This window comes from Taudactylus pleione, unplaced genomic scaffold, assembly GCF_031769625.1.
Source record: "Taudactylus pleione unplaced genomic scaffold, aTauple2 ptg000089l, whole genome shotgun sequence".
NCBI lineage: Eukaryota > Metazoa > Chordata > Amphibia > Anura > Myobatrachidae > Taudactylus > Taudactylus pleione.
Genome location: NW_028284491.1, coordinates 9,312,446 through 9,340,129, shown reverse-complemented (window position 1 = coordinate 9,340,129; position 27,684 = coordinate 9,312,446). Strand labels below are relative to the sequence as shown.

The 27,684-nt window shown below is 43.9% G+C and overlaps 1 protein-coding gene across 4 annotated transcripts in view; it reads right to left on the bottom strand.

Moving 5' to 3' along the window:
* Positions 1–994: 994 nt before the first annotated feature.
* Positions 995–27,684, bottom strand: part of ZNF740 (zinc finger protein 740) — a 49,309-nt gene continuing 22,619 nt past the window's right edge. For 3 of the 4 annotated variants that reach the window (XM_088469155.1, XM_088469158.1, XM_088469156.1), the window contains exons 8-10: positions 5,546–5,613; positions 5,339–5,457; positions 995–4,977 (exon numbers count right to left, since the gene is read on the bottom strand). In XM_088469155.1, coding sequence (XP_088325281.1) covers positions 4,885–4,977; positions 5,339–5,457; positions 5,546–5,613 — 280 coding nt within the window. In that variant the 3' untranslated portion in view covers positions 995–4,884. The remainder of the gene's footprint in view (positions 4,978–5,338; positions 5,458–5,545; positions 5,614–27,684) is intronic. The other variant, XM_088469159.1, reaches the window with a different exon arrangement.

Below are 27,684 nucleotides of genomic sequence, written 5' to 3'. Positions count from 1 at the left end.
CCCCCCCCCCCCCAACCCTCCCTTAGGGGTGCCTAACCCTAACCTCCTCCCCAAGTGCCGAACCCCAAGTCTCCCGGGAGGGTGCATAGCCCTAAACCCCCCCCCCCCCCCCTGGGTTCTAATGACAGGCATAGGGATTTCAACACTTGTCATTAGTGCCTTGCCGGGATTATACAGTCGGGAAGCCGGCAGTCGGAATTTCGTCCGTTGGCTTTCCTATACTTGTTAGTTAAGCGTTATCAAACTGGTCTATTTAAATCAACCATGCAACTCCAGGAAGCCACAAAATAGATTTTCAGCCACCTTCAGGGCCAGATATATATATCTATATATATATATATATATATATAGTTTGAAAAGAAATAACGTGCATAAGTGCAACAACTTAAGCATAGATGTCGGTAGTGATAGCAATGCTTCGTAGCTGGTGCACAGGAACTACAGATTGCAAGTGACAGATCAACACTACACCTTAATATCAACAGTGCTAAGGCACAATGCAGCAGGGCATATATATATATATATATATATATATATGCTCTGTTATGGTAAAGGTTTTATGACAGATGAAAATAGGCATTTTTTTTCCTCTTTCAATACCTTATAGCCAGAGAAAGCACAATGAGTAGGCCAAAGCATATTAAGGGGTCAATTAATGTAGCAGCAAGTAAGTATGCCTCATTTATGATAGCCCCTGTATAGCAGATTTTATCGGGGTTTCCATGCAGTTGCAACAGCAATTCGCCCCACTCGCCCCTAATTGAATTGACCCCTAAGAGATGAACCATTCTGTTTGTAAGCTAGAAATTTCTGCAAAATGAAAAAAAAAAGAAGGGACAAAACAAGGAGCCCCACATTTACCATCTGGCTTTAACTTATTTTTTTTATTTATAACGTCTTCTAAGAACATTCACTTAATTTGATCACAGGTGTTTAAAGCGTTAAAACCTATACATCTTAAAAGAACACACAATACATGTATATATATATTTATATATAAAAAAAAACTTTATTTAAATATTCTACATACACCGGCAGTAAGAAGCAAAAATAAAATACAACAGACTGCACAGTGTTATAAAACTACAAAACAAACTTCTACTCTAAAGTTGATGAGAAAACAAAAATGAAAATAGTCATATAAAAGTATTAATACAGTAGTTACATTTAAAGCCTTGGAATAGATCTCTTGAATAGACTTGGCTAGGTACTGGAAGACCCATGACGAAGGATAACACACTTTAATATACCAGCAAATTGCTCTTTATTACATTTATACTGGTGTTAGAAGCATAACAAATAGGTTACTGTTTACAGAAACTTATTTGTTACGCTGCCAATACCAGTATTACAGTACAAACCAACTAAAAATGAACTGTGCTTTAAATTTGGGGCCTGGATCCAGCCATGCTCAAGTCTGGCAGCCAATGATTAGAGCAATAGTTTCTGAAGAATCTGCCAAATTGTAACAGAGGATGTTATTACAACAATGGAATTTACTTCATAATACAAAAAAGCAGTTTATTAAATTCCTGCATATTTGATTTAAAGCTACAGTTAATGTCACCGAGGAGTGCCACATCACATATTTAACACAATATCAAAAACCTTGAAAGTATTAAAATGTATTAAAAATCAAAAAAAATAAAAATAAACTAGAAGAACATAAAAGATTTTCAACATACATTACTGATTGACACAGCTGATAACGTCTTACAGGGAAGCAGTGATTAAGCCATATTTCGTAGACAAAAGATATCCCATCATTTATAAAGACATATCCTTATAAATTAAACAACCACCTTTCATTAACATTGTACAATAATAAAGTAAGCCGCTTTCTAAACTGTTTGACAATATTGCGTTTGAACAGATGCAAAAACCTAAAAAGTCGTTCACATTAATGTATGAAATGCTTGTAAGAGGGAACTGCCTTACAGTAAGGTGTAAATTATGCTTTGTCCTGGGAAGCAGAAGTTACAGGTTGAGTCTCCCATATACAAAATGCTTGGGACCAGAAGTATTTTGGATATCAGATTTTTCTGTATTTTAGCATATAATATTGAGATATTTTAGGAATAGAATCTACACACAGAATGCATTTATGTTTCATATACACCTTATACACATAGCCTGACGGTAATTTTATACCATATGTTTAATGAATTTCATGTATGTACACAAAAGTATTAATGATTTATATACACACAGCCTGCAGGTAATTTTATACAATATTTTTTATTATTTTGTACCTTAACCAAAGTTTGTGCACATTGAATCATCAGAAAGCAAATGTGTCTCAGTCATGCTCCAAAAATTCTGTATTTCGGAATATTCCGTATTTCGGAATATTTGGAAATGGGAGACTCAACCTGTATTATTATCATAGCGCTTTAGACGTGGCTGGGCATAGCACAGGTTATATTACAAATATACATTGTGATATGTAACGCTTGGACTTATATGTATATACTTAGTACAGTTAATTCTAGCTCAGTTGGCGTGTGGTACAACCGGTCTGTACAATGGACAGAAGAACCATTTTACAGAACAAAATAAGAAGAGTTACTATTATTAATCAGCAGCCATATGTAATAGAAGTCCACTGGGTATAATTGAAGAGGAGAGTGGATGATGGTGTTATCTTATGTTTAGAAGAAACTGAGATATTTACAGTTAAAAATAAATCTGACATTGGACAGATCACTTTAATCCACAATATATTTTAGTAACTAGACTACCGACATTTAAAATAACATTGTTACTATGACCGCTAGGTCATAACACTTATCAAGTCATTTTTGAGAAAATGGTTACATAGCACCTTCACTCACTCACTTCTACAATATACTTCTGAACTGTAAATTACAGGGAATAGAAGAGCCTGCTAAAATGGACCCCTAGCTCTTATTTGTACCACGTCAGTCACTTCTTGTAAGAACAAATTAATATTAACCTAGAAACATAAAATAGGGCCATCTCTCCCCCCTTCCCTGGAAAACTCATACAATATAGGACCACCCAATAGTGGACAAGTGGTTTTTGAAGGCGTGTCATTATTATATTCTAATATTAAATTATCCCTGCTCTAATTAACTCCGGATAACAGGAAAACACGCAGCAGATGTTTATTATAATTACAACAAGATTTAAAGGGTTTTCCCTTTGCCTGGGATTCTTAGCGAGTCTCTTCTCTTCCCTATAATAGGAGTTAGGTGGAGATCCTCGCCTGGCACCACCACCACAATTTGTTGCCTATATCAGAAAGCTCTGGCGCTGCACTCTCTGGAGAAGAAGGCCAGATCGAAGGCGGCGGCTGCTGATTGGAGGAGTCCTGACTTTAACCGTATAGAAGAAAAACAATGGAAGAGAATAGAATAAATTTTTTCCAAAGGGGCGCAGAATTCTCCCACAAAGCAAGGAAGTGATCAGTCATATACACACACACACACACTCTATATCATACATCAATTCAGTGAGGCTGGTTTTTGTCTTCGTCTTTGCAAGTCTACCTTCATTACTATCTACTAATGCTAAATAAGTAACATGATTCCATTTCTATGTATATAATTCTCCTTCTTGAAATGTAGTCTAGTCTAAACCTTAAAATTATTACACGGTAATAAGGGTTCAAATACAGTTACTAGAATCTTCTGAGGTTTTACGTAGTAAGTTTGCATCTCACAATACTAATGAAACTTCAGGCACCTTCAATGGCTGCATCTAACAGCCTGAGCTGTCCCTACAGACATTACAGTAAGAGAAAGATAACAGCTGTAGATGGAAACATCATCTCTTTCAGGCTATGATGAGACATTTAACAAATGCCACCAAATAGTTAAAATTTAGTTTGTGAGAGTTAAATTAAAAGCTGTGCACACTGGCTATGTTCCTGGGTCTCTATAGGGTTTAATCTAGGGGTGGGCAATTAGTGGGCCCCCAGCTGTTGTAGAACTACACATCTCAGCATTCCTTGCCACAGATTTGCTATTTGGCCATGCTAAAACTGTTGCAAGACATGCTGGGATTTTTAGTTCAACAACAGCTGGAGGGCTGCTTATTGCATTTCACACCACAATCCTTTGTTCTCCTCCAACACGGCCAGTTCGGAAAAAAACTACATGGCTGTTACTGTCTTTGCCCTATATATCACTTCTACGTGAATAGGAAGGGTTTTTTTTGAGGAGTTAGGATGGTGGTAGTGGGGATTTACTGCTAGTAGACACTCAGAGGTCCTGCAAGATCCAGACAACTGAGTGTGGCAGATAATGACGAAATAGCTTTTTATTTTTTATTTTAAATTGTATGCCCTGCACCCAACTCATTATTTCACATACTGTATACACCATGTAGGCAGCTATTGTAAGAATGCAGCCTATCAAGTAATTATGGGGACCAGTGATGTCACTGAGGCACTTTAGTGTATTGGCAGGCTTTGTGAATTTCAGTGGGGTCACTAGTTCTTAGTGAATAGGCTGCAGTTTCACGCATATTGGTCAGCCCGCTACATGCTGCCTTATTGTATTATTTCACCAACACCTAGGTGACAGGAGCACGTCGACAATTAGCTATGGAAATGCTTGCCATTTCAGGACTAGCTTTTCAAAAGGTGTGACAGCCTGCAAAAAGGAATTGTTTAAATGATCTGCAAAGGGCCCTTAAATATATATTTTTTACAAATATATTTATCATAGGATTATGTTAAACTGGACTTATTAAATATTACGGATATGGTCTTCTCTATTTTGGGCATTAGATATGGTTATATATGGCAAAATATCCTCTGAATATCACCAGCCATGCGCCTTCAGATGTCACGGAGTTACTAATAATGTCCTGAGTGAAAGTAGTAGTAGTGGACACAGCGGGGATAACATTCACAAGCTACGGCACTAATTCTATCTCAGGAGATCTCTGCGTGCGGCATCCCTGGCAAATTCTTTTATGTTTCAGAAGTCTGTCTGTCCTTGAGAAAGCCTAAAAAAGACAGGCAAAGAGAAAAGTAAGCAAATATGAAATAAAATACATATAACATGAAAAGCCCCAAAAGAGAGAAACTAGTCTACCAGTGGAAGTTGGAACCCTGCCAATTGTGCAACACATATATCACCATTGTCACTTGTATCTGATACTTCTACTTTAAAGAAGGATCTGATGCACTCTTAAATAACATATTATCTATCAACGGCTGTCTAAGCAGGACCCGGCTGTCCTGTTACACAGTTGTTTTCTATCACTAAAGATTTTGGCCTCAGAAAGTTGTTGCAATGAAGCAATTACAAACAGTGAGACAGCTTAGAGGAGGATTGTAACAGCACAGGGATTGGGCATTACCCACCTGCTGGCATTGCTCGCATTGGTAGGGCTTCTCTCCACTGTGGACACGTTTGTGTCTCTCCAAATGGTACTTCTGGATGAACTTCATGTCACACATGTCACACTCGTAAGGTCGCTCTCCTATGACATAACAGTGAGCCACACTGAGGATTTATGGACCTAGCACAATCAATAATGGTCTGTGGCACAGAGGGGGGCATGGTCTTACCTGTACTAGTGAACAGGTCTCTGTCAATACGGAAAGTTGGTGAGTATGTAGGTAAAATTCTCCCAGACCTAAAATATATATTTCATGATGAGTTTGCAGGAAAATGCCCCAATGATATTATTCCCAGTAGGTCTTAATTTCCTATGTCATAATATGTGGTATCCGCATGCCAATAATACCTTTTAGAAAGGTACAATGTTGGGAGGGAAAAATAAATAAGACAAACAGTATTGTCACTTCCGTTAATCAACGAAACTGAAAGCATGATCAGCAGCCGAGCGCGGCCTCAAAGCACACTGCACGTCTAAACGCAATACACGGCAGCAAAGAGGTAAAGATATTGCACATTGGACTACACGTGGAGTACGTCAACCAACTCCTGTTACAATACAGAATATTTCAAAGTATATCAACAACTCTTTACATTACAAGTACAGGGGAAGACATACATGAAATTGATTTGGCCGCAAAAGTGGACGGCTGCAGCAGGCAGGTTTGCTACCTGATGGTATTGCGAGTGTGAGTGTGGCTACGTGCGTATAGTCGCACCAGCCCACTGTTGTCGGTCTGCAGTCGCGATAGTCATCTACTGGTATTGGCACTTACACCCAAACCCCATGTTGGGAGAAAAGGATCCATCAGAAACAGGCATCGCAATGGCATACATAGGATTCATAAGGGAATTGGTATGGGTGGAATCCCGACAGCGGCTGCCCGACATGGGTGAAAATCCCGATCGTCCCTAAGTATTGACTAACCTAACTCCCTCCCATAACCCTCCCTTAGGGGTGCCTAACCCTAACCTTCCCCCCTTCCCCCCCGGGGGGGTGCCTAACCCCAAGTCCCCCCCGGGGGGGGTGCCTAACCCCAAGTCCCCCCCGGGGGGGGTGCCTAACCCCAAGTCCCCCCCCGGGGGGGGTGCCTAACCCCAAGTCCCCCCTGGGGGGGGTGCCTAACCCCAAGTCCCCCCCCGGGGGGGTGCCTAACCCCAAGTCCCCCCCCCGGGGGGGTGCCTAACCCCAAGTCCCCCCCGGGTGTGCCTAACCCTAACCCCCCCCTTCCCCTAGCCTGATCCTAACCTCCCGGGAAGGGGGCCTAACACTAAGTCCCCCCGGGGGTGCCTAACCCTCCCTCCCCCTAGCCTAACCCTAACCTCCCGGGGGGGCCTAATCCTAACCCCCCCCCACGGCTATCCGTGCTCGGTGCCCGGCGTCCCTTCGATCGGGAAGCCGGCGCCGGTCTCGCGGCGTCAGTAAAATGACAGGCGTCTAGATTTAGACACCTGTCATGTAACGCTCACCGGGATTAAGCAGTTGGGAAGCCTGCTGTCGAGATTAGGTCCGCCGGCTTCCCGACTGCATACCTTCATAAGAGCCCAGAAGTCTGGTTACATGCCCACGACTGTTCAACAAAACAAATCTCTTCCCTGTGTTTGCAAGGTAGCCGCCCAGTTGACGTGCATGGAGAGGGCAGAATGCCCATGCATGTGTATACATGGTGCAGGCACATGCGCAGTTTGCAAAAAATCACTATATGCGTCTGTTCTTGGGCTCAGAATCAGACCCAGAGTGCTTTCTAGCAGGACCTCAAACATGTTAGTGTATGTAAATGTGGCTTTTGCTGGATGTTTTATAGACCTATATAACATTTACATAATAAATGACCTACTTTTATTATAGCTGGGATGGTTGAATAACAGACCCGTCAGATTTAACAATGCTTTTTGATATCATTCTGCATGTGTGGATAGGTGACCTGTGACTGTACATTTGCGTATTTCTGGACAAAGGTGACTGGTACTCTGTTCTACACAAAGCAGAATATCCATATGAAAGGGATAGAGGCCCATATTTAATAGTCCGCAGAAGTGATGTCAGTTTCTGGAACTTTCGATTTAACCAACAGATTACAGCAACCAACCTGGTTGTGCCGCTTTAAATGTACAGGCTAAATCTCTGGATTCAGGCTAGTTCTAGCAAATTGCAGGCTATAGAATATGGGCTATATTTGACTTCAGACTGCATGCAATTATTTGCGTCTTCACATTCGTTATACATTGTCACACAATAAAAGATACTATCTAACAAATGACAATCTTACTTGGAATTAGCATAATTTCATGAAGAGACAGCAATGTACATAATCAGGACCTGAAAAGCCTAGCAGGTGCGTAACTAATATATACAGTGTGTGTGTGTGTGTCTATATATATGTACTGTTGTCCCTGAGGAAGGGGGAAACCCCGAAACGTCAATAAAGGACTGCTTTTACATCACATTGCAAGTCTATGGAGTGCCATCCTTTCTTCCACTACTATATATATATATATATATATTAGGGATGTGCAGGCTCGGATAGGTTCGAGTTTGCACGTGGAGTTCGGATTTTTCCCTCCAAAAAAACGGAACTCAGAACGAGGCAAAACGTCATCTTACATGGACGAACATCATCATTCCTGGACAAAAGACCAGGAATGATGATGTTCGTCCATGTAAGATGACGTTTTGCCTCGTTCTGAGTTCCGTTTTTTTGGAGGGAAAAATCCGAACTCCACGTGCAAACTCGAACCTATCCGAGCCTGCACATCCCTAATATATATATATATATATATATATATATATATATATATATATATATATATATATATATATAGTTGCGTACACACTAGACGATTTTTGGAATGATATGCCCGATTCCGGAGCATAGGTACGACATATCGTTCAAAATCGTCTACTGTGTATGCTCTATGTCATCCGGTAGCCGCCGTTCCCGTGGGGTCATCAGTTGCATCGTCATGTTGGCCTGCAGGGGGGCCAACCTGATGATGTGGCTGACGAGCCCAAGTAGTGGGATGCTCGGGCACCAGATTGTCTAGTGTGTACGGGCCGACTAATGTGTCAGCCTGTCTGCGTGGGGTCGCATCATTGCATAAGCACGTCATCTAATGTGTACGCCCCTTTAATGTTTAATCTTTGATAACTGTCACAAACCCTAAGGCAAGTATGTTCCAGGGACATCCATTTCCTATTTTACTACAGTAAAGCTAACTTCTTTGAAATGAATGGTGTTTATGTCATTGTCCTTAACAGCCATTCCTGAGTGTGGAGTCTATTCAAGTTGTTTATTAAAGCAAAAAAAGCATAAAAAAAATAGGGCTATCCCTAAATTATTTTTCTCTGCAGTGGGGTTTGAAGGGTTAAATTAAACATGTGTCTAACTATTGAATTTAATATTAAAAAAAAGGAATGTAATGTATTAGTTTCAGGTTCACTCATTGGAATCACACAATCTGGCAGACTTGTTTGCCATAGTCTAGGGATTACCCATCCACAGGTAAATTAATCTATTTTGCTGGGTCAGTATTTAATCCCAGCTGCTTCCACAGACATAAGTCCTGAATAGATGACCTGTTGGGAAAACTTTAGGGTTGAGGTTGTGAACCGCTGCCGTAGACAGTTTATGAGGAACAGTGTTATCGAGGGGCCAATGTAGTGATACTTCACATTTGGCCGCATTGAGGATCATGGCACCACTCTTCTGAGCTCCTACTAAGAGAACTGGAGGTTTACTTACCCAAAGGCTGCTTCTTCTGTGTCTAAGCCCAAAACATAGAAAGGGTAATGCATTTATTAGCCAAATACTAGCTATTAAAAGTGTTGCCCTTTTACATTTGAGGCTTAAACACGCCGGGAAGAAGTTATGATACTGGTCATAGCACTGTTTTAATATAGTCTTAATGGCAGGCAGAATATGTCCTGATATTATCAGAATATCAATGTCACCAAAACTTCTGAATGATATCTAGAATTGTTTTGAGACCCTATTTAGTGCTTTATATTTGTAGGCTGAACCTTTAGACTACAGAAAAATAAGACTTATGGTAGACTTGTCTTTATGGACCTCGAAGAAAGAGTTAACAGAGTCCACAGGGATACCATGGGGATAATGTGGGTGTAATGATTCAGGGAACAAACGGTTAAGCTTTCAGCTCTCAGGATGCCCCAGATCCTCCTCCACATATTCCCCACCCATGGCCACACAGGCATTCAGTTTTGCAAAACAATCCCAAGGCAGAAGTAGGAAAATTAAGAGTTATGGTATAACATACCTTTGTTAACTCTTTTTCTTCGAGGTCCATAGGGTCCACAGGAATCACCTTGGGGTATGTGGTTGGAGTGATCCAGGCACCACAAAGTTAAAAGCTTTAGCTCACAGGATGCACTGGGTCCTCCACCATATATACCCCGCCCTTGGCTACAGGCACAGTTTGTTACCAAGCCCAAGACAGGAGAAGGAAAAAGAAGGAAGGAAGGACAGTTGTACATCAGAAACACTCTCTCTAAGAAGAGGGAATCATTGAAATACAAAAAAAAATTTAAAAAAATTACCCAATAACACCAGGTGCGTTAGGGTTGGTGCCCTGTGGAGCTCGAAGAAAAAGAGTTAACAAAAGGTATGTTACACCATAACTTTATTTTCTTCTTCGGGTTCCATAGGAATTACCTTGGGGATGTCCCAAAGCAGTTCCCTTAAGCGTGGGGACGCTCCTGTTTAGCAGAAAGGAGAATCCGACGCCCAAAGGAAGCATCCTTTATCAAATGTGTAAAATTTGAGAAGAGTGTGGACGGAAGATCACGTGGCTGCCTTGCACAATTGTTCAGCAGAGGCACCACGATGGAACGCCCACGATGGTCCCACATATTAATTAGAAAGTGCTGTCACTGTGTTTGGAACAGAGAGATCAGCTTGTGTGTAAGCCTGAGAAATCGTCTTACGAAGCCATCTAGCCAGATTCTGTTTGTTAGGTGGCCAACCTTGCTTATGACAGCCATACACCAAAAAAAGAGAATCCGATTTCCTAATGGAGTTGGTGCTATCCACGAAGATACGTAGGGCCCTCACCACAGCCAGAGAAGCTTCACCTACCGAGAGGTCTGAAGACTGGAACCACAATTTACATGAAAACAGGATACTACCTTAGGAAGGTAATCTGCCCTAGTACGAAAAAACACAGCTCTATCCTGATGAAAAATCAAAAAGGGAGAGCAACAAGAACGAACTGCCAAATCAGAGACCCTGCGGGCAGAGGAGGTTGCAATAAGAAAAACCATCTTCGCTGTCAACCAATTAAGGTCTACTGATTTCAGGGGTTCAAATGGGGGAGCCTGTAAAGCCCTGAGAACCAAAGACAAATCCCACGGAGCTACCAGAGGGACAAACGGAGGCTGAACCCTCAGAACACCCTGAAAACTTGTCCTAACATCAGGCAGCGGGGCGATCCTTCGCTGAAACCAAACAGAGTGCAGATACCTGAACTCTCAGAGTGGTCAGACGGAGACCCAGGTCTAACCCAGCCTGGAGAAAAGAAAGCACTCGTGAGACCATAAAAACTTCAGGATCATATTTTCTATGCCTACACCATTGAAAATACGAGTGCCAAAACCCTGTAATAGATGCGGGCAGAGGAGGGCTTCCGTGCCCTAAGCTTCGTCTGAATTACAGCAGTAGTAAAACCCTTGGCTCTTAAGATGGAAGATTCAATAGCCACGCTGTCAAAGACAGATGGGGAATGTCCGGATGCAGGCTGGGACCCTGTGTTAACAGGTCTGGCCTTAGAGGAAGAGGTCATGGAGTGTCTATGGAGAGACTCTGAAGGTCGGTGAACCAATGGTGTCTGGGCCAAGCAGGGGCTACCAGTATTACTGCTCCGCCCTCCTGCTTGAATTTCCTGATGACCCTTGGGAGGAGGGAGATCGGAGGAAAAATATACGCTAGCTTGAAGTCCCACTTCACTGCTAGAGCATCCACAAAATCGGCTGCGGTATCCCTGGTTCTGGACCCGTACCTGGGGACCTTGTGGTTGTGGCCTGAGGCCATGAGGTCTAGTCCCCATTTGTCCACTAGGATCTGAAAGACATCTGGATGAAGAGCCCATTCCCCTACGTGTATATCCTGCCAACTTAGGAAGTTTGCTTCCCAGTTGAGGACTCCTGGTATGAATAGTACAGAGATTGCTGGAAGATGACATTCTGCCGAGACCAGAATGTTAGTCACTTCAGCCATGGCTGCCAGACTTTGCGTGCCTCCCTGATGGTTGAGGTAGGCTACTGCGGTCACATTGTCGGACTGTATCTGGACAGGACTACCCTTCAGTATATCCTGTGCCTGAACGAGTGCTCTGAATACTGCACGAAGTTCCAGAATGTTTATGGATAGGTGACCCTCCTTGGTCGTTCATCTTCCCTGAAAGGTGTGACGACCTGTCACTGCACCCCATCCGCGGAGGTTGGCATCGGTAGTGAGGAGCACCCAATCTGGAATCCAGAAGAGGCGACCCCTGTTCAGATGAAACATCTGCAACCACCATGAGAGGGAAAGCAGAACCTCTAGGGAAAGACGGATCGTCTGTGATTTTATTAACTGATACACCCCGTTCCACCGGGAGAGGATCAGCTGTTGCAGTGGTCTGGAGTGGAACGGAACATATTCCACCATTTCGAAGGTGAACACCATGGACCCCAGGAACCTGCATCACTGAGTGGATAGACACCGTCTGATTGCGGAGAAATTGGCAATTGAAGGGCCACAATCTTGTTTCTTGGCAGAAATATCCTTTGTGCCAGAGAATCCAGGAGTGCACCTAAATGCACCATCTGCTTTACTGGAAAAAGCGATGACTTTTTCGAATTTATGATCCAGCCGTCTCTGTGTAGGCAGGCAATCGTCAGTCTGAGATGACAATACCTCTGGAGACTGTGCCAATATGAGGAGGGCGTCCAAGTATGGCAGTATTCTGACACCTGGCCTGCTAAAGTGTTTGCAGACTCCGAGGGAGGAGTTGTGCAAAAAATCCTTTGTGGTGAACTTTTCCGGAAAGTAAGGACGTACCCACTATAGACCGCTTTCCGGACCCAGGTGTCTGTTGTGGTGAGATACCAAGTATCCGAAAACTGAAGAAGATGGCCTCCCACCCTGTGATTCCCCAGGAAGCGGCACGCCCCTTAAGGCCGAGGGTTTATTGTCTGACTTGGAAGCTGGAGGTCTGATTGCCCAAGATCTCTTATGGTGCATACACAAGGTCAGATTTGTCAGATCATCGATTTCGTTGAACAATAACGACTGAACGATTTCATCAACGAATTGAACGATTTTGTGAACGATGAATGATTGAATGATTTCCTACAGTATTAAAATGAATGAAATCGTCCAAATCTTACTGCAAACACAGTCGATGTCAGATATCGTTATCTGACGTGCGGGAATGCGCATCGTTGGTCGATGCATGCCCAACATGTCAAAGATATGAACGATTTTTACAATAGTTATCATTCATATCTTTAACAAGATCTGACCGTGTGTATGCAGCATAAGTTTGCAGTCTCTTACAAGAACTGGGTTGTTTAAAAGGAAGACTGACCTTTTGCTTTTCCTTGCGGGCGAAAGGCCCGAAATGACGACTGCCTAGGTCTAGGGATAGTCGTTGAATGCAGACCAGCCACCTTGGAAGCAGCCAAAGTAGCTACAATCTTACACAATTCGGTGCCAAATAAATGCCTCATGTAAACAGCAGAGATTCCAAAGCCTTTTTGGACCCTGCATCTGATTTCCAGTCCCTTAACCATAGGGCTCTGCAAGCAACAGCTGAGGCAGCTGGATGCCTTAGAAGCCAGAATACCGAGTCTAATGCTGCCTCTCCCAGATAGGAGGCTGCCTCCTTGATATAGGAGATGATAGTCAGCTGCTCTCTGGAAGCCTCTGTAAGAGTATTTTCCAGTGCCCCTGTCAATTCTTCACTGGCCTTAGATACCCAGGCCATGGCCATGGCCAGGCGAGTACCTGCTCCTGACAGAGAAAAAAAAATGCCTTGAGACAGGCTTCAAGTCTTCTATCTGTGGAATCCTTAAGGGAGGATGCAGATAGTATGGGCAATGTGGCGCTCCTTACCAGATGTGCCACATGAGCATCCACAGTCGGCGAAACTTCCCACCTAGCGCATTCGTCAGGTGGGAGAGGGTATAAAGATGTAACCTTTTTTGGAACATGGAATCATCTATCCGGAGAACTCCATTTTTCCCCATAAGTTCAGAGAGTTGCTCAGATTTAGGAAACTCAGCCTTTATGACCCTCTGGTGTTTGAACACCGGACCGTCCTAATTAAAGCTGGAACATCCACTGTTGCCATATGGTCCTCCTGTCCTGAGAGGAGCCATGTACCTCTTCAAATTCATCTGAAGATGCATCAGAATCTGCAGGCTGGAAGGACTGATAGGAAGAAGCCGACCGCCTTCTAGGTTTTAGGCACTACCGGCCTACCTGCTTAAAGCATTTACTGAAATTCAGTCGGGGACAGAGTCATACTCTGGCTTGAGTGGGCATAAACATCCATCCAGGACAGATGCATAGCGAACATAAACACAGTAGGTTGTAGCTACTGAGGGTAACCCATAGTAGGGGTCGGCATGGGTGTATATAAACGGTTCACAACCTGTGCCTTAATCTGAGCAAAAGAAGCCCAAGAGGGTTCCTGCAAAGTAGCTGGTAGGCAGACTGATGTGGTGACTCCTTATATCAGCAACCACATAATCCATCCTGTATGAAATCCTGAGGGGACAAACCCGCCTGACAGGCCACACATGAAACTAGCACAGGGGCTTCAATCTCCTGTTTCACTTTATCTTTAGACATAACAAAACAATACAATGTTATGCAAATACAATACAAAGTGACAGTGTTCTCCCCCAAAATAACCCACACACGTGTATCAGAGGGTTATGAGGAGAAATAGCAGTGATAATTAGAACTGACAGTTATTCAGGTAAAAAAAAGGCAGTATAACACACAGCAGAACTTACATAAGTCACATACAATGCAAAGATATAATATTTATATATATATATATATATATAAATAAAACACACACACACACACACACACACACACAATAGGCTCTTAATCAACTACAACCAGCACAAAATCTTAGTAGGATATTGAGCTCTGTATAACCTGGCCACCTAAGGATAGGTATACAGGGAGACTGACCAAACCTCCTGACATTCGCAGCTACAGTAGAGCACCTGAGAGTGGTCTCTGGGCATCTCATATAACAGGCAGGAGCAACCCAGATGCGGGAAACCTTGTCTCTGGACCAGCGTCTGGGCTGGGGCCGTCGGGTTGAGCCTACCTCCCCTAGGATGTACGGATCCACCGGGCGCACTAGCTTTACATAGGCGTCGCCTTTTACTGTCCCCGGCGCCAGAATTTTATGCCCCGGTGGTCTAGTGGGGAAGCAGTCGCCCCTAGTTCCTCACAACAGCGGCCTCCGGCAGGTCTCCAGCGTGGGACCACCGTACTTGCATCCCCGATGTCTCCGGCTGCAGTCCTGTGCCCAGCGTCGATCAACTCCGCTGGTGCCTGCCGAAATCACCAGTTACCTCACTGGTGTTGTGGCGCCGGCGGGGGTAGATGGAGCAGCAGCACGGGCACTTATCCGGACGACTAGTGTTGCTTACTCATAAAAAAAAACAAAGCTTGGGACTGCCTAAGCAGTCTCCTGTTACAATGTGCACTGATCCTACGCACCAAACAAGAAACAAAGTGCCTGTAGCCAGGGTGATCCTGGGAGCTAAAGCTTTTAACTGTTTGGTGCCTGGATCACTCCAACCACATACCGCAAGGTAATTCCTGTGGACCCTATAGAAACCCGAAGCAAGGAGAAGGAAGAACAATCGTACACCAGAAACACTCACAGAAAAAGGAGGGAGTCCGTGACCGAAAGACAGATTATCCAATGCAGCCAGGTATGTCAGGGTGGATGCCCTGTGGACCTCGAAGAAAAAGTTATAACTCTTATTTTCTTCTTCAGGGTCCATAGGGATCCACAGGGATACCATGGGGATGTCCTAAAGCAATTCCCTTAAAGGTGGGGGGATGCTCCTGAGCAGAAAAGAGAACTCGTTGCCCAAAGGAAGCATCCTGAGAGGCAAAAGTATCAAAGGCATAGAACCTAAGAAAAGTGTGGACAGAAGACCACGTGGCTGCCTTGCACATTTGTTCAGCAGAGGCACCACGACGGAACGCCCAGGATGGTCCCACAGTCCGGGTAGAATGTGCTGTCGCCGTGTTTGGAACAGGAAGATTAGCCTGTGTGTAAGCTTGAGAGATAGTCATGCGCCGCCATCGAGCCAGAGTTTGTTTGTTAACTGGTCAGCCTCGTTTGTGAAAACCATACAACATAAAAAGAACGTCTGATTTTCTAAAAGCGTTTGTACGATCCCCATAGACATGGAGAGCATAAACCACATTCAGGGAGGCTTCACTTACAGAAAGGTCTGAAGACTGAAAAGCCACTGGTGAGACAAAGGGTGGCTGAACTCTGACAGCACCCTGTAAAAAAGTTCTAACATCCGGCAAAGAAAATTCTTTGCTGGAACCAAATTGACAATGCAGAAACCTATAGCAGAATTCAATTCTGTGGGAACACCATTGAACAAAAGCATCTATTGCAGCTTCTCCCAAATAGGAGGATTATTCCCATATGTGCGAGATATATGTCAGCTATTCTCTGGTAGCATTTGGTAGAGTAACTTTCCAATGCCCCTGTCCATTGTTCAACAGCCTTGGATACCCAAGCCCCGGCCATAGCTGGTCGAGTAACAGCTCCAGACAATGAAAATACTGCTTTAAGACATGTTTAAATTTTTCTATCTGTAGGATCCCTCAAAGAAGATGCTGACTGAATAGGCAACGTAACACTCCTGACTAAATGTGTCGCATGAGCATCCATAGTAGGAGGGATTTCCCACTTACTACATTCAGTAGCTGGGAAAGGATACAAAGATGCTATTCATTTCGTAACATGGAACCGTTTAACCGGGTTACTCCATGCCTCTTCCATAAGTTCAGCGAGCTGCTTTTATCACCTTCTGGTGTCTAGGAGCTGGCTCATTATCCTGTATATCTAGCATTGATTTGACTGCCCTCACCAAAGAAGGGTCATCCCCTGTAGAAGGATGGTCCTCCTCTTCAGAGATGGACCCTGGAGAAAAACCTGGCGCATCAGCTGATTCCTCTGATGATGCGAGTAGCTGCGTCATCATCTGAGTCAATCACACAACCATCCTGTATAAAGTCCTGAGGGGACAAGCCTGCCAACAGGATTTACATGAAACCAGCACAGGGGCTGCAACCTCCCTGTTTCCCTTTACCTATTGACATATCAATTGTAAAGGTAACAATGTAATGTAATGTAACAGCCTTTACAAATAACTAGTAAATGTGAAGTACAACCCCCCCACCCCAACCTGTAACAGAGGGATGAGGAGAAAAAACACTGATAGTTATATAACTGACAGACATATAACTACTCAAATCTTGGTAGGATATAGAGCACTGTATACCTGACCCAGGGGAGAGGTATACAGGGAGACTGACCCAAAACCTCCTGAAACCAAACTGCTTCAGCAGAGCACCGATAGCGGGATGTGAGTGTCTCGTATGCACGAGGAGGGTAGGAAGAGCGACCCAGATGTGGGAAAACCTTTGATAGATCTGTGTCTGGGTCGGAGGAGGAGCTGGCGGGGAGAGCCTACCTCCCCTAAACTGTGCCAACCGACCATGTACACTGGCCTCATGGCAGTAGAAGCATCTGCTGCCGATCCCCGGCGTCAGACGATAAGGCCCCGGTGGTCTAGTGAGGGAGCGGACGGCCTCGGGTCCTCACTGCAGCGGCTTCCGGTGCATCTCCAGCGCCAGAAGCAAGGACTGCCGTGCATTTCCTTACCCGACATCGCCGTGCGTCCAGTTGCAGTCCGTGCCCCAGTGTCGCCGCTAGCAAGCTCTGCCATGACCCGCCAAAATCACCACAGACGTTACTACTGTTGCTCAGTACCGCAAAGTCAATAACATAGAAATAAAATAAAACATAAAAGCTTGGGACTACCTTAGCAGTCCCCGTTAAAAAGGTGTGTCTGAATCCTGCCGCACCAAACTCAAAACTGAATGCCTGTGGCCAGGGGCGGGGTATATGTGCTGGAGGAGGACCTGGGGCATCCTGGGTTAACTGTTTGGTGCCTGGATCACTCCAGCCTCATTATCCCCATGGTATACCTGTGGATCCCTATGGACCCTGAAGAACAAATGTTTAATATTTTACCAAGCACTAATGATATTTTTCTAATCCTTTTACAGCCAGAGGGAGCTGACACCACAAGGACACATATTATTAAGTTGCTAAAGCAGAGAATTTCATGAAGGCCGAGTTGAATGAAGTCCACCATGACCTCTTCTAATGACAAACAATCGCACCCAAGAAAAAAAAATACTTAATTGAATTGCAAGAAAAAATAATAATAAATGCTCGACTTGTGAGAAATTCCATTTTACCGATTTGTTACTGGCTGATAGAACATTTTAATTTGATTGTTATTCAGGGCCCGAAAGTTCAAGAGGTAAGCTCTATAACACCATCGTTCTCTTGTGTCTGGATTCCTAGTTTCCTTGTGATATTGTTTAATAAACACAGCCATCTGAGGTTTTCCACCATATTGCCATTAATACAGTGTTGCTTATTTACTGTAGCTAGTCTGGGTTACAAGTCTGTCCCCAATGACGATGCAAGTCTACCTTCCAGTGACCTCTAGCCTAGGCTGGCCCATCTAAGAGCAGATACTCTGAACACTAGATTTCCAAGTATAAACAGACACTCAGGGGTCAATCCAATTAGAGTACCTCGCACCCACGAATAAGTGCGGCTGTATGTTGAATTGCCATGCCGTTGCCAGCGTTTCTATGCCATTCCAATTGCAGTTAGCCACCTTTGCACCTAAACTGATTGACCCCTCAGTTTCGTGTGCGGTGTCAGATTTTCTTTTACTCAGCTGGTCAGCTTCCTTTCTTCTGGCAACGTAATGTTTCTCTAGAGAAGGACTGGAACACTGATCTTCTAAGAAATTGCCCAAAATATACATTGTGAAGCACTAGTACTCCAGAAAACAAATTTTGGACACTGACTAAAGCAGTATAGCAGAAGCATAGCCTGACACATAAGCAGACATGAGTCTTGTAAGCAAAACGTTTACTTGAGAGTGGTAATGTAATTTCATTTCAGAAACATTTCTATAGAATTATTCTTTTTGCAATTTGGAAAGGGCCAAGACAGATTTTCCCATGGCTGCTCGTATAAGCACCACTAGGGATTGCCTTTTGCACATTTAGAAAAAAATCTGCCACTACTTCCTGCAGTGATATAGACACGTCTCCAAGAAGCGATATCAATATCAGTGTACCACGAGATACAGAAATCTGGTGTGGGGCTCATTATTGTGCACTTTGACACTTATTTGGAATCATAGCCAACCTTGAATTAAATTTTTTTTTTGTATGTAAAATCATAAAATAACGGTACTTTTTAGCCTGTTGAAAATATTTGTTTCTTTCAATAATTCTGTCACAGCTTCACGCAAAACAGGCAGACAAATATATACACAACCAAATGAGTTGTAGCTGCTTCTTGCATAATCTACACATTGTTACTTCCAGCCCTTCCTAAAGCAGGAAGGAGATTAGCCACAGGCGTAGCTTCCCTTCCTCTTTTTATTTGCTTCTTTGTCAGTAAATCGAATAAAAACTAGTACTTATATTTTTCTGTCCACAATTGATAGAAAGTTGCTACTTGCACGTTTAGAATTTATTTCTATTTTTAAGTTTTTAGTATCCCCCTTCCACGTATGAAGCACAAACGTAGTTTACTCTATTTCAGAACATTCCACTGCGGTAATGTTAGAAGTATGTAAACTTTAATTAGTTTATTTAATTTAACCTCATTTAATGGTGTGTACACAGTAGCGATATTGAGATATTTGAACGATATCGTTATCGTTCATTTTTTTTTTGGTCCGTACCAACTCACCATCAACCAGCAATGTGCGGCCACATATGGATGATAGCGATATCCTTCATTGGCCGTGCATGCAGGTCAACTTGTTCGATATTGAGCAGGTTACTATAGGGACCTGCGATAGTTGATCGTGGGTAGCTATAGTCGTCGGTGAGTTGGTGATGTGCTGGATGATCGATAATGATCATCTAGCACACCAGGGAGGGTGTAGGACGATCAGCCAGCGATATCGTATGATCGCTACGTGTGTATGCATCATAACATTTGTCAAATTGGTGATTCATTTAGCAGCCCTATCATTGTGTTTCAAAGGCTACTTATTTAAATCTAGAAAAAAACAAAAACAGCTGAAACAGTGAAGATGTATAAAAAAATCACAAGTTTATTTCAATATTCTACACACACTGGCAATAGGAAGGGCAAAAGTACAACAGACTGTAAAGTGTTATAAAACTACACTGGGAAAAAAAAACGGACTTGCTAATCTAATTTCACAAAGAAGAATGAAAAAAAAAAAAAAAAAACAAGTAAAAAATAAAAATTTTTTGACCCGTCTAATTTAAAACTAGGCAATCTAGCAGAAGAGTTTTCAAAGGATCTGCTAAAATGTAACAATGGGATTGAGTAAATAATCAGAAAGCAAAGAACGCGGTGAGCGGAATAAAGATATACTGTTGATAAGTAGAGCTCCCTATGTGGCCTCTGTGTAGGAACGATACGCGGTGAGTGGCAGCATGATCATGTTAGGAGCTTGTTCACACTTAACCACTTTTGATTAACGCGTGAAAGTGCAATGAAAATAAGGACAAATCAGTTGATGATGCGATTCCCCCTATTATATTGTAAAATGTTAAGCTGCGCTTAAAATGTTAGGATGCTGTACACCCTATTTCTCATACATGGCTAGGCGCTGCCTGTACAAGGGTTTGTATTGGTAAAAACGCCAACAGATGAAAAGCGCATGAAAAATATTTTTCAAAATGCAGCAATAAAAATAAATACACATGTGTGAACAAGCTCTAAGGCAGGCCTGGCCAACCTGTAGCTCTCCAGCTTTTGTGAAACTACAAGTCCCAGCATGCCCTGCCACGGTTTTAGCATACCCTAAAAGCAAAACTGTGTCAGGGCATGCTGGGACACAGGTTGGTCAGGCCTGCTGTAAGGCTACATATCATTATTGTACAGGGCAGTACCACATTAAGAAAATATCAAAAACTTTACTAAGAACTAAAAAAAATATATATATATAATTTTTTTTTTTTTTAAATAATGAGCCGCCAGACCCATTACGGAGCACAATGAATCTTGTCATGGAAACAGCAGCTCCAATGTCAAATTACCTATACAGCTCTAATCATTAGTAGATTCGTTAGTTCAACATCCCTGTATGAAATAATTACAAGTCACTGTAAAGAGGAGCATCGCAATTGTACTGCGTCCTATGATAGGGATAGACGAGATGCAGGACAGTCGGTAATAAAACTAGAATGATATGTAATGTGATCACTTTCACCCGCTGGATTAGATGTATTAAGCTCTGGGAAGTGATAAACTGGAGAGTGATAAATGACCAACCAATCAGCTCCTAACTACCATTTGGGTGGCTGGGGGAGATGTATAAAGCGGCACAAGGGCAGAAAACGACAACTGCGCATGTTAAGTGCTGCAGTTACCGTTTCCCTGCATGTAGTAATGCAAGGAAGCGAGCTATGTGCCTTCTGCTTTACCGCATAAAATAGGCGAAGCAGGTCCAGGCTGTAAAGGCCATTATCCGCCTCTTCATACGTCTACCCCACAGCCTGTTACATGACAGTTAGGAGCTGAGTGGCTGGTCATTTATCTCTCTCCACTTTATCACTTCCCAGAGCTTAATACATCTGGCCAATTGCCTGCTAATTATGTCTAACAAAATGAGATTTAAAAAGAATGCACATAGGTTTTATATAGCGATATAATGGCAACGTAAATGAACAGAAATTCAAACATGATGTTCAGCAGTGAACTTTAGAATAAACTAGAACTGCTACGTAAGACTGAATGTGCCTGTATACATCTAAAAATAAAAATTAAGCACTAGAGTTAATTAATTCCATGAAGCACAATACCCATTTGAAAACTATATTTGTATAACACTTAATATAACTTTTTTCTTTCTGTAAAATTGAAAACATACAGTAATAGTACCAGCAATTCTGGTCTGGCTACAATGGAAACATGCCAATTAAATGACTTATTCTGTCTTCATGACCCGTAACTGGCCACTGATACTTTGTATTTTATAGACTATTTATAAGGAAGTGTCTTTTTTTTTTTTTTTGAAGAAACATTTCTAACCACATTTTACAATCTGTTTCAAAAACATAAATGATTGACTTTTTAATTTAAGGTTAAAAAGGGAAAAGAACTTGCCCATAACTATTCCCTATTTCTCAGTTAACCCAATACAAAAGATTTAAGAATGAAACTGAAGGAGAGTGAGATAAGATTTGTTCACATCTAATGGTCGGTCTGATCTATTAAAACAGATGGAAAACACGTGTAAAAAACGGAAAATACTGTGTGTCCTTTAAAATTTCTCAAAAGTTTTTCCCACAAAAATTAAAAAAACATACGTGTAGGTAGGTTATTGACATGAACTGAGCATGCCCAAGGCGGCTGTCTCACACACTGCCTGGCGCTCGAGACAACATGACATCACACAGCAAGCTCCAAGAAGCACTGGGAGAATTAGATGGTCGCTAGACACGTCCTAAGGGGATTTAGTTGAAATGCCGTCTGTCCAGATGCTGGCGCTCAGAATGCCGATGCCGGAATCCCGTCATCAGTTAGAATCCCAGTGCCAGCATCCCGACAGTAAGTATTGGGGTTAGGGGGAGGGTTACAAATTAGGGTTAGGCAATAGGGTGAGGGGGGGGGGGGGGGGGAGAACTAGGTTTAGGCACTAGAAGTGGTGGTTAGGTTTAGTGTGTGGGGAGGGAGCGTTAGGGTTAGAATACTTAGACAGGTGTCGGTATCCCAACCCTGTCGGGATGCCGGGATTGTGACCGCCAGAATCCCGAGCACCAGCATCCCGTACCCAACCAGTCCAAAGGACGCTCCTGCAACCTCCCAGGGGTGCCTCGCCAAAAGGTCCTTCGTAGGGATGAGCGGGTTCGGTTCTCAGAGAATCGAACCCACCTGAATTTCGGGGATCCGGGGCGATCCGAGCCAAGCTCGGATCTCCCTGCCTGCCCAGGATCCGTCACCCGAGGCAAAACTTTGCGATCCCGCTGTCGGGTCAGGAGGTTTTGTATTGAGCTGGCTTAACGCTGATTGTCAGAGAACAGTCTGTCAAGGCTCTCAGCCAATCAGCGTTAAGCCCATTATGCACACAGTTAGGAAGATAAAGAAGATGGCGCCCGCCACCCCCCCGCTGCAGACACCCCCACTGGCAGCATACCCCGCTGCCGACAACAGTGCTGCCGACACTGCCGGCACTCCTGTACTACTGCCCCACGTGCTGAGGACACCATCAGCGACCCCTACACTGCCGACACCACCAGCACCCCTGCACTGCCGACACTGTCAGCACACATGCACTGAGGAAACCACTGGCACCCCCACTCTGCTGGCACCCTGCATTGCCGACACAGTCAGCAAACCTGCACTAAAGACACTACTGGCAATGCCAACATCACCGGTACCCTTCACTGAGGACACTGCCAGCACACCACAGCACTTCCATTCCATGTCGTGACACAGCCAGCAAACCTGCACTGAAGACACCGCTGGCACCCCCGCTCTGCTGACATCGCCGATACCCTGCACATGTACTGAGGACGCCGTCAGCAATCCCGCTCTGCCGACACTGCTGTCACAGTAAGTGCACTATTGGTGTATCCAACCCACACTGTATAACACACTGTATCTGTGTTGGAAATTGGAAGCTGAACTGCCACATGTTAGTGCCGCCCACTGTGTCACTTAGCTTAGTCAGCCAGCTAGCTGGATGCAACCTTTTGTCCTTAACTAGATGAAAAAAAATTATATTGTGAGGTGGTCAAAATTGATTGGAAATTACTGTAAATAAAAGTTATTGAGTTATTAATACTGTAGGAACAAAAAAAGGCCCATTTTATGTGATTTTAGCTGTTTTTTTTTATTTTTTAAGAAAAAAATCCAGATCCAAAACCAAAACCAGAAAACAAAACACGGGAGGTGAGGTTTTGGCAAAACCAATCCAGATCCAAAACCAAAATATGGGGGTTGGCACACATCCCTAGTGGTGTTAGTGTAGATTTGCAAGTGGGGAGTATTTTTTCCCAATTCTGCATGCCAATGTTTGCCTGCGTTAAAGTGCATTGATTTCCAATTCAAAGTGTAAAAAAGCATGATAAAGGCACATTTCTGCACTATTACAGTGGCTTCATTGAATAAAAATAAAAAAAATGCCTGCACTTTTCTTTACTTCTTAGAACAATGATTCCCAACCTGGGGTACTAGAAGCCTCAAGGGTACTCGTTTTGCCATTCAAGGTTACGTAAAAACATTTCTGTAAAAAAAAAAAAAAGCAGTGTCCTTGGGATCTCCAGCCCCATGCAACACAGTAACAAATTAAAAAAGTCGATCCCTTTATCCCCACAAGATAAATCATATGAAGACTACAATTTTATTGTCAATTTTAAATTTTTCATAAACCAAAATATGTGAGAATTCTTTAGGTTCAAATCTTCCTGCTTGTAGCATTTTTTGGAGCCCTGTGAAAGAACGTTTTAACATAAGGCAGGGGAGCGATCCTTCTCTGGAACCAGACTGACAGTGCAGAAACCTGAACTCTAAGGGAGGCCAGGCGGAGACCGAGGTCTAACCCAGCCTGGAGAAAGGCAAGCACCCAAGAAACCCTAAAAACTGTAGGATCATAGTCTCTGGGGGAGCACCATTGGAAGTAAGAGTGCCAAACTCTGTAATTGATGCGGGCTGAGGAAAGCTTACGTGCCCTGAGCATCGTCTGGACCACAGAGCCAAAGAAACCCTTGGCTTTTAAGAGGGATGACTCAAGAGCCATCCCGTACCTGGGAACCTTGTGGTTTGGACGTGAGGCCATAAAATCTATGTCTGGCAGGCTCCATTTGTCCACCAGTTGAAAAACATCCGGACGGAGAGCCTGTGTGTACATCCTGATGGCTTAGGAAGTCCGCTTCCCAATTGAGGACTCCGGGAATGAACACTGCCAAGATTACCGGGAGATGATGTTCGGCCTAGACCAGGATGTGTGCTACTTCCCGCATGGCTGCCCAACTCTGCGTGCCTCCTTGATGGGTGAGGTAGGGTGTCGCAGTCGTGTTGTCGAACTGGATTTGGACCGGCCTGCCCCAGTGGAGATCTTGCGCCAGAATGAGCGCTCTGTACACTGCTCGAAGCTCCAGAATGTTTATGGGCAGGCGACTTTCCTGGTTTGTCCACCGTCCCTGAAAGGTGTGATGGCTGGTTACCATGCCCCATCTGCGAAGGCTGGCATCTGTAGTGAGAAGTTCTCAATTTGGTATCCAGAAGGGGCGACCCTTGTCCACATGGGACGTCTGTAGCCACCAGGAGAGGAAAAGCCGAACCTCCGGAGAGAGGGGGATTGTCTGGGACTGGATCAGATGATACTGCCTGTTCCACCGGTAGAGAATCAGTTGTTGAAGGGGCCTGGAGTGGAACTGGACGTATTAAACCATATCGAAGGTGTATTCCCCAGGGACCTGCATTGCTCAGTGAATGGATGCTCCTTGAATACGGAGCAAGTTGCGCAAGTGCAGTGCCGAAATCTTGTCCACTGTACCATCTGCTGAGTCGGAGAGAGGGAGGACTTTTTCCAATTGATGAGCCAGCTGGAGATGGCGTTGAAACAACAACCAGTGAATGTGCCAACATTAAGATGTCATGTAGGTATGGCAAGATTCGGACTCCCAGGTGGGCCGCCATAACTGCCATTATTTTGGTAAAGACCCGAGGGGCTGTTGACAGACCAAAGGGCAGTGCTGAATCTGGTAATGTTGCTGCAGGACAGCAAACCGTAGGAACCGTTGTTGGGTTGGAGTAATAGAAACATGCAGGTATGCATCCTGAATGTCCAGAGAAACCATGAAATCCCCAGGCTCCAATGCCAGAACAATTGATAGAGTTTCCATGCGGAACTTGGGCACTCGGATAAATTTGTTGAAGGATTTGAGATTCAGAATAGGCCGATGAGACCCATTCGGCTTCTGATTCAAAAAGAGTGGGGGATGAAAACCAGTTCCTTTTTGAGCCAGTATTATCACACCTGAACACAACAGGGAATGAATGGCTTCCTGGAGGGCCAGGGCATTGATAGGGTCCTGAAGGGGGACCTGTACAAAACAAATTGCTGGGGAGGACACCTCAGGAAGGTGATGGCGTAGTCCAGAGAGACCACTTCTCGGACCCAGGTGTCTGTTGTTGTTGTTGTTTGACGACCAAGAGTCGGAAAATCGAAGAAGTCGACATCCCACCCTGGGATCCCCAGGAGGAGGCCCGTCCCATCAGGCGGAGGGTTTGTCGTCAGACTTGGAAGCTGCACGTCTGGCCAACCAAGACTGCTTGGATCGCGGCTTGGTTGTCTTGTGAGAACTAGGTCACCTGGGAAAGGACTGTCCTTTTGCCTTACCGTGGGGGTGAAAGGACCAAAAGGAGGATGGCCTAGGCTTAGGGGCAGTTGCTGATGGCAGAAAGGCAGATTTTGAGGCTGCCACGATTTTAACCAACTCTGCGCAAGTGGGTCTCCAGAGAAGAGTAAGGATTCGAGGGCCTTCTTGGATTCCGTGTCTGCTTTCCTAGACCGTAACCAAAAGGACCCAGCGGGCATCTACCGAGGTTGCAGATGCCTTAGAGGCAAGGATTCCAGTATCCAACGCAGCTTCTCCAAATAAGTGTCCGCTTCTTGAATATAGGAGATGTAGGCCAGTGTTCCCTGGTAGTGTCTGATGGCAGGCTCTCTTCCAGTGCCTCTATCCATCCTTCGACAGCCTTAGCTACCACGGCCGTGGAAATAGATGGCCTAGTAATAGCGGATTCTAAATTGTAAAGGAAGGAGAAAAATAGGGATACCCGGGCACAGGTGGATATAGGATGGTAAATAGAGTAGCAAGCAATGTAATCTTAAACCCACTATTACAGATCAATATTGTATCCTCAGATACCGCTGTCTTATGTGGCGGTGCTCCCCTGAGAGTATAAATACTATAATCACCTGCTGTATTAATGCATGTCACACAGCAAGCAGCAGCTGCCCGTTATACTCGGTCACATCCTATGACCGCCTGGGGGGTACGCTCACCTGCTGTATTAATGTAGGTCACACAGCAAGCAGCAGCTGCCCGTTATACTAAGTCACATCCTATGACCGCCTAGGGGGGGTACGCTCACCTGCTGTATTAATGCATGTCACACAGCAAGCAGCAGCTGCCCGTTATACTCAATTACATCCTATGAATGCCTGGGGGGGTACGCTCACCTGCTGTATTACTACATGTCACACAGCAAGCAGCAGCTGCCCGTTATACTCAATTACATCCTATGACTGCCTGGGGGGGTACGCTCACCTGCTGTATTACTACATGTCACACAGCAAGCAGCAGCTGCCCGTTATACTCAATTACATCCTATGACTGCCTGGGGGGGTACGCTCACCTGCTGTATTACTACATGTCACACAGCAAGCAGCAGCTGCCCGTTAGATGTGTTACGAGGGAGTAGCTTTTCTTTATTTTTGTGATACCTTATCCCTTACCCTCACTATAATTTTTTCTTATATACATGTTTTTCCCTGCTGATTCCTCAATCACATTAATTCAAATTAATGTTCAATACTAACATTGAATGTACCATGTGTGTTTGAACGCTGGCAATAATGGACGGTGTTCTATAGTATATGCGTCACGCTGTGGCATTGTTCAATACTTTTTGATATCATCTCAAAGATTTTGTCTCAATGCCTCTGTGACACATTATATAAACCTTAAATACTCTGTGACAGACACTTATAATTTCCTCTTGTCACCTCCAAATATGTCTGAACCATAGATCGCATATAATTATCACACTCCAGTGTGTACAATAACTACTCTATTTATGGTATATGAACATCGGTAGAAGTCAGCAGATGACTATAGATCACTTAATGTAAACACATAGTACTGGTTGATGTGCCTCTCTTTGCACAGATAATGTGCTTATTTTATTCTATGCTGGTGGCAGGGGATGC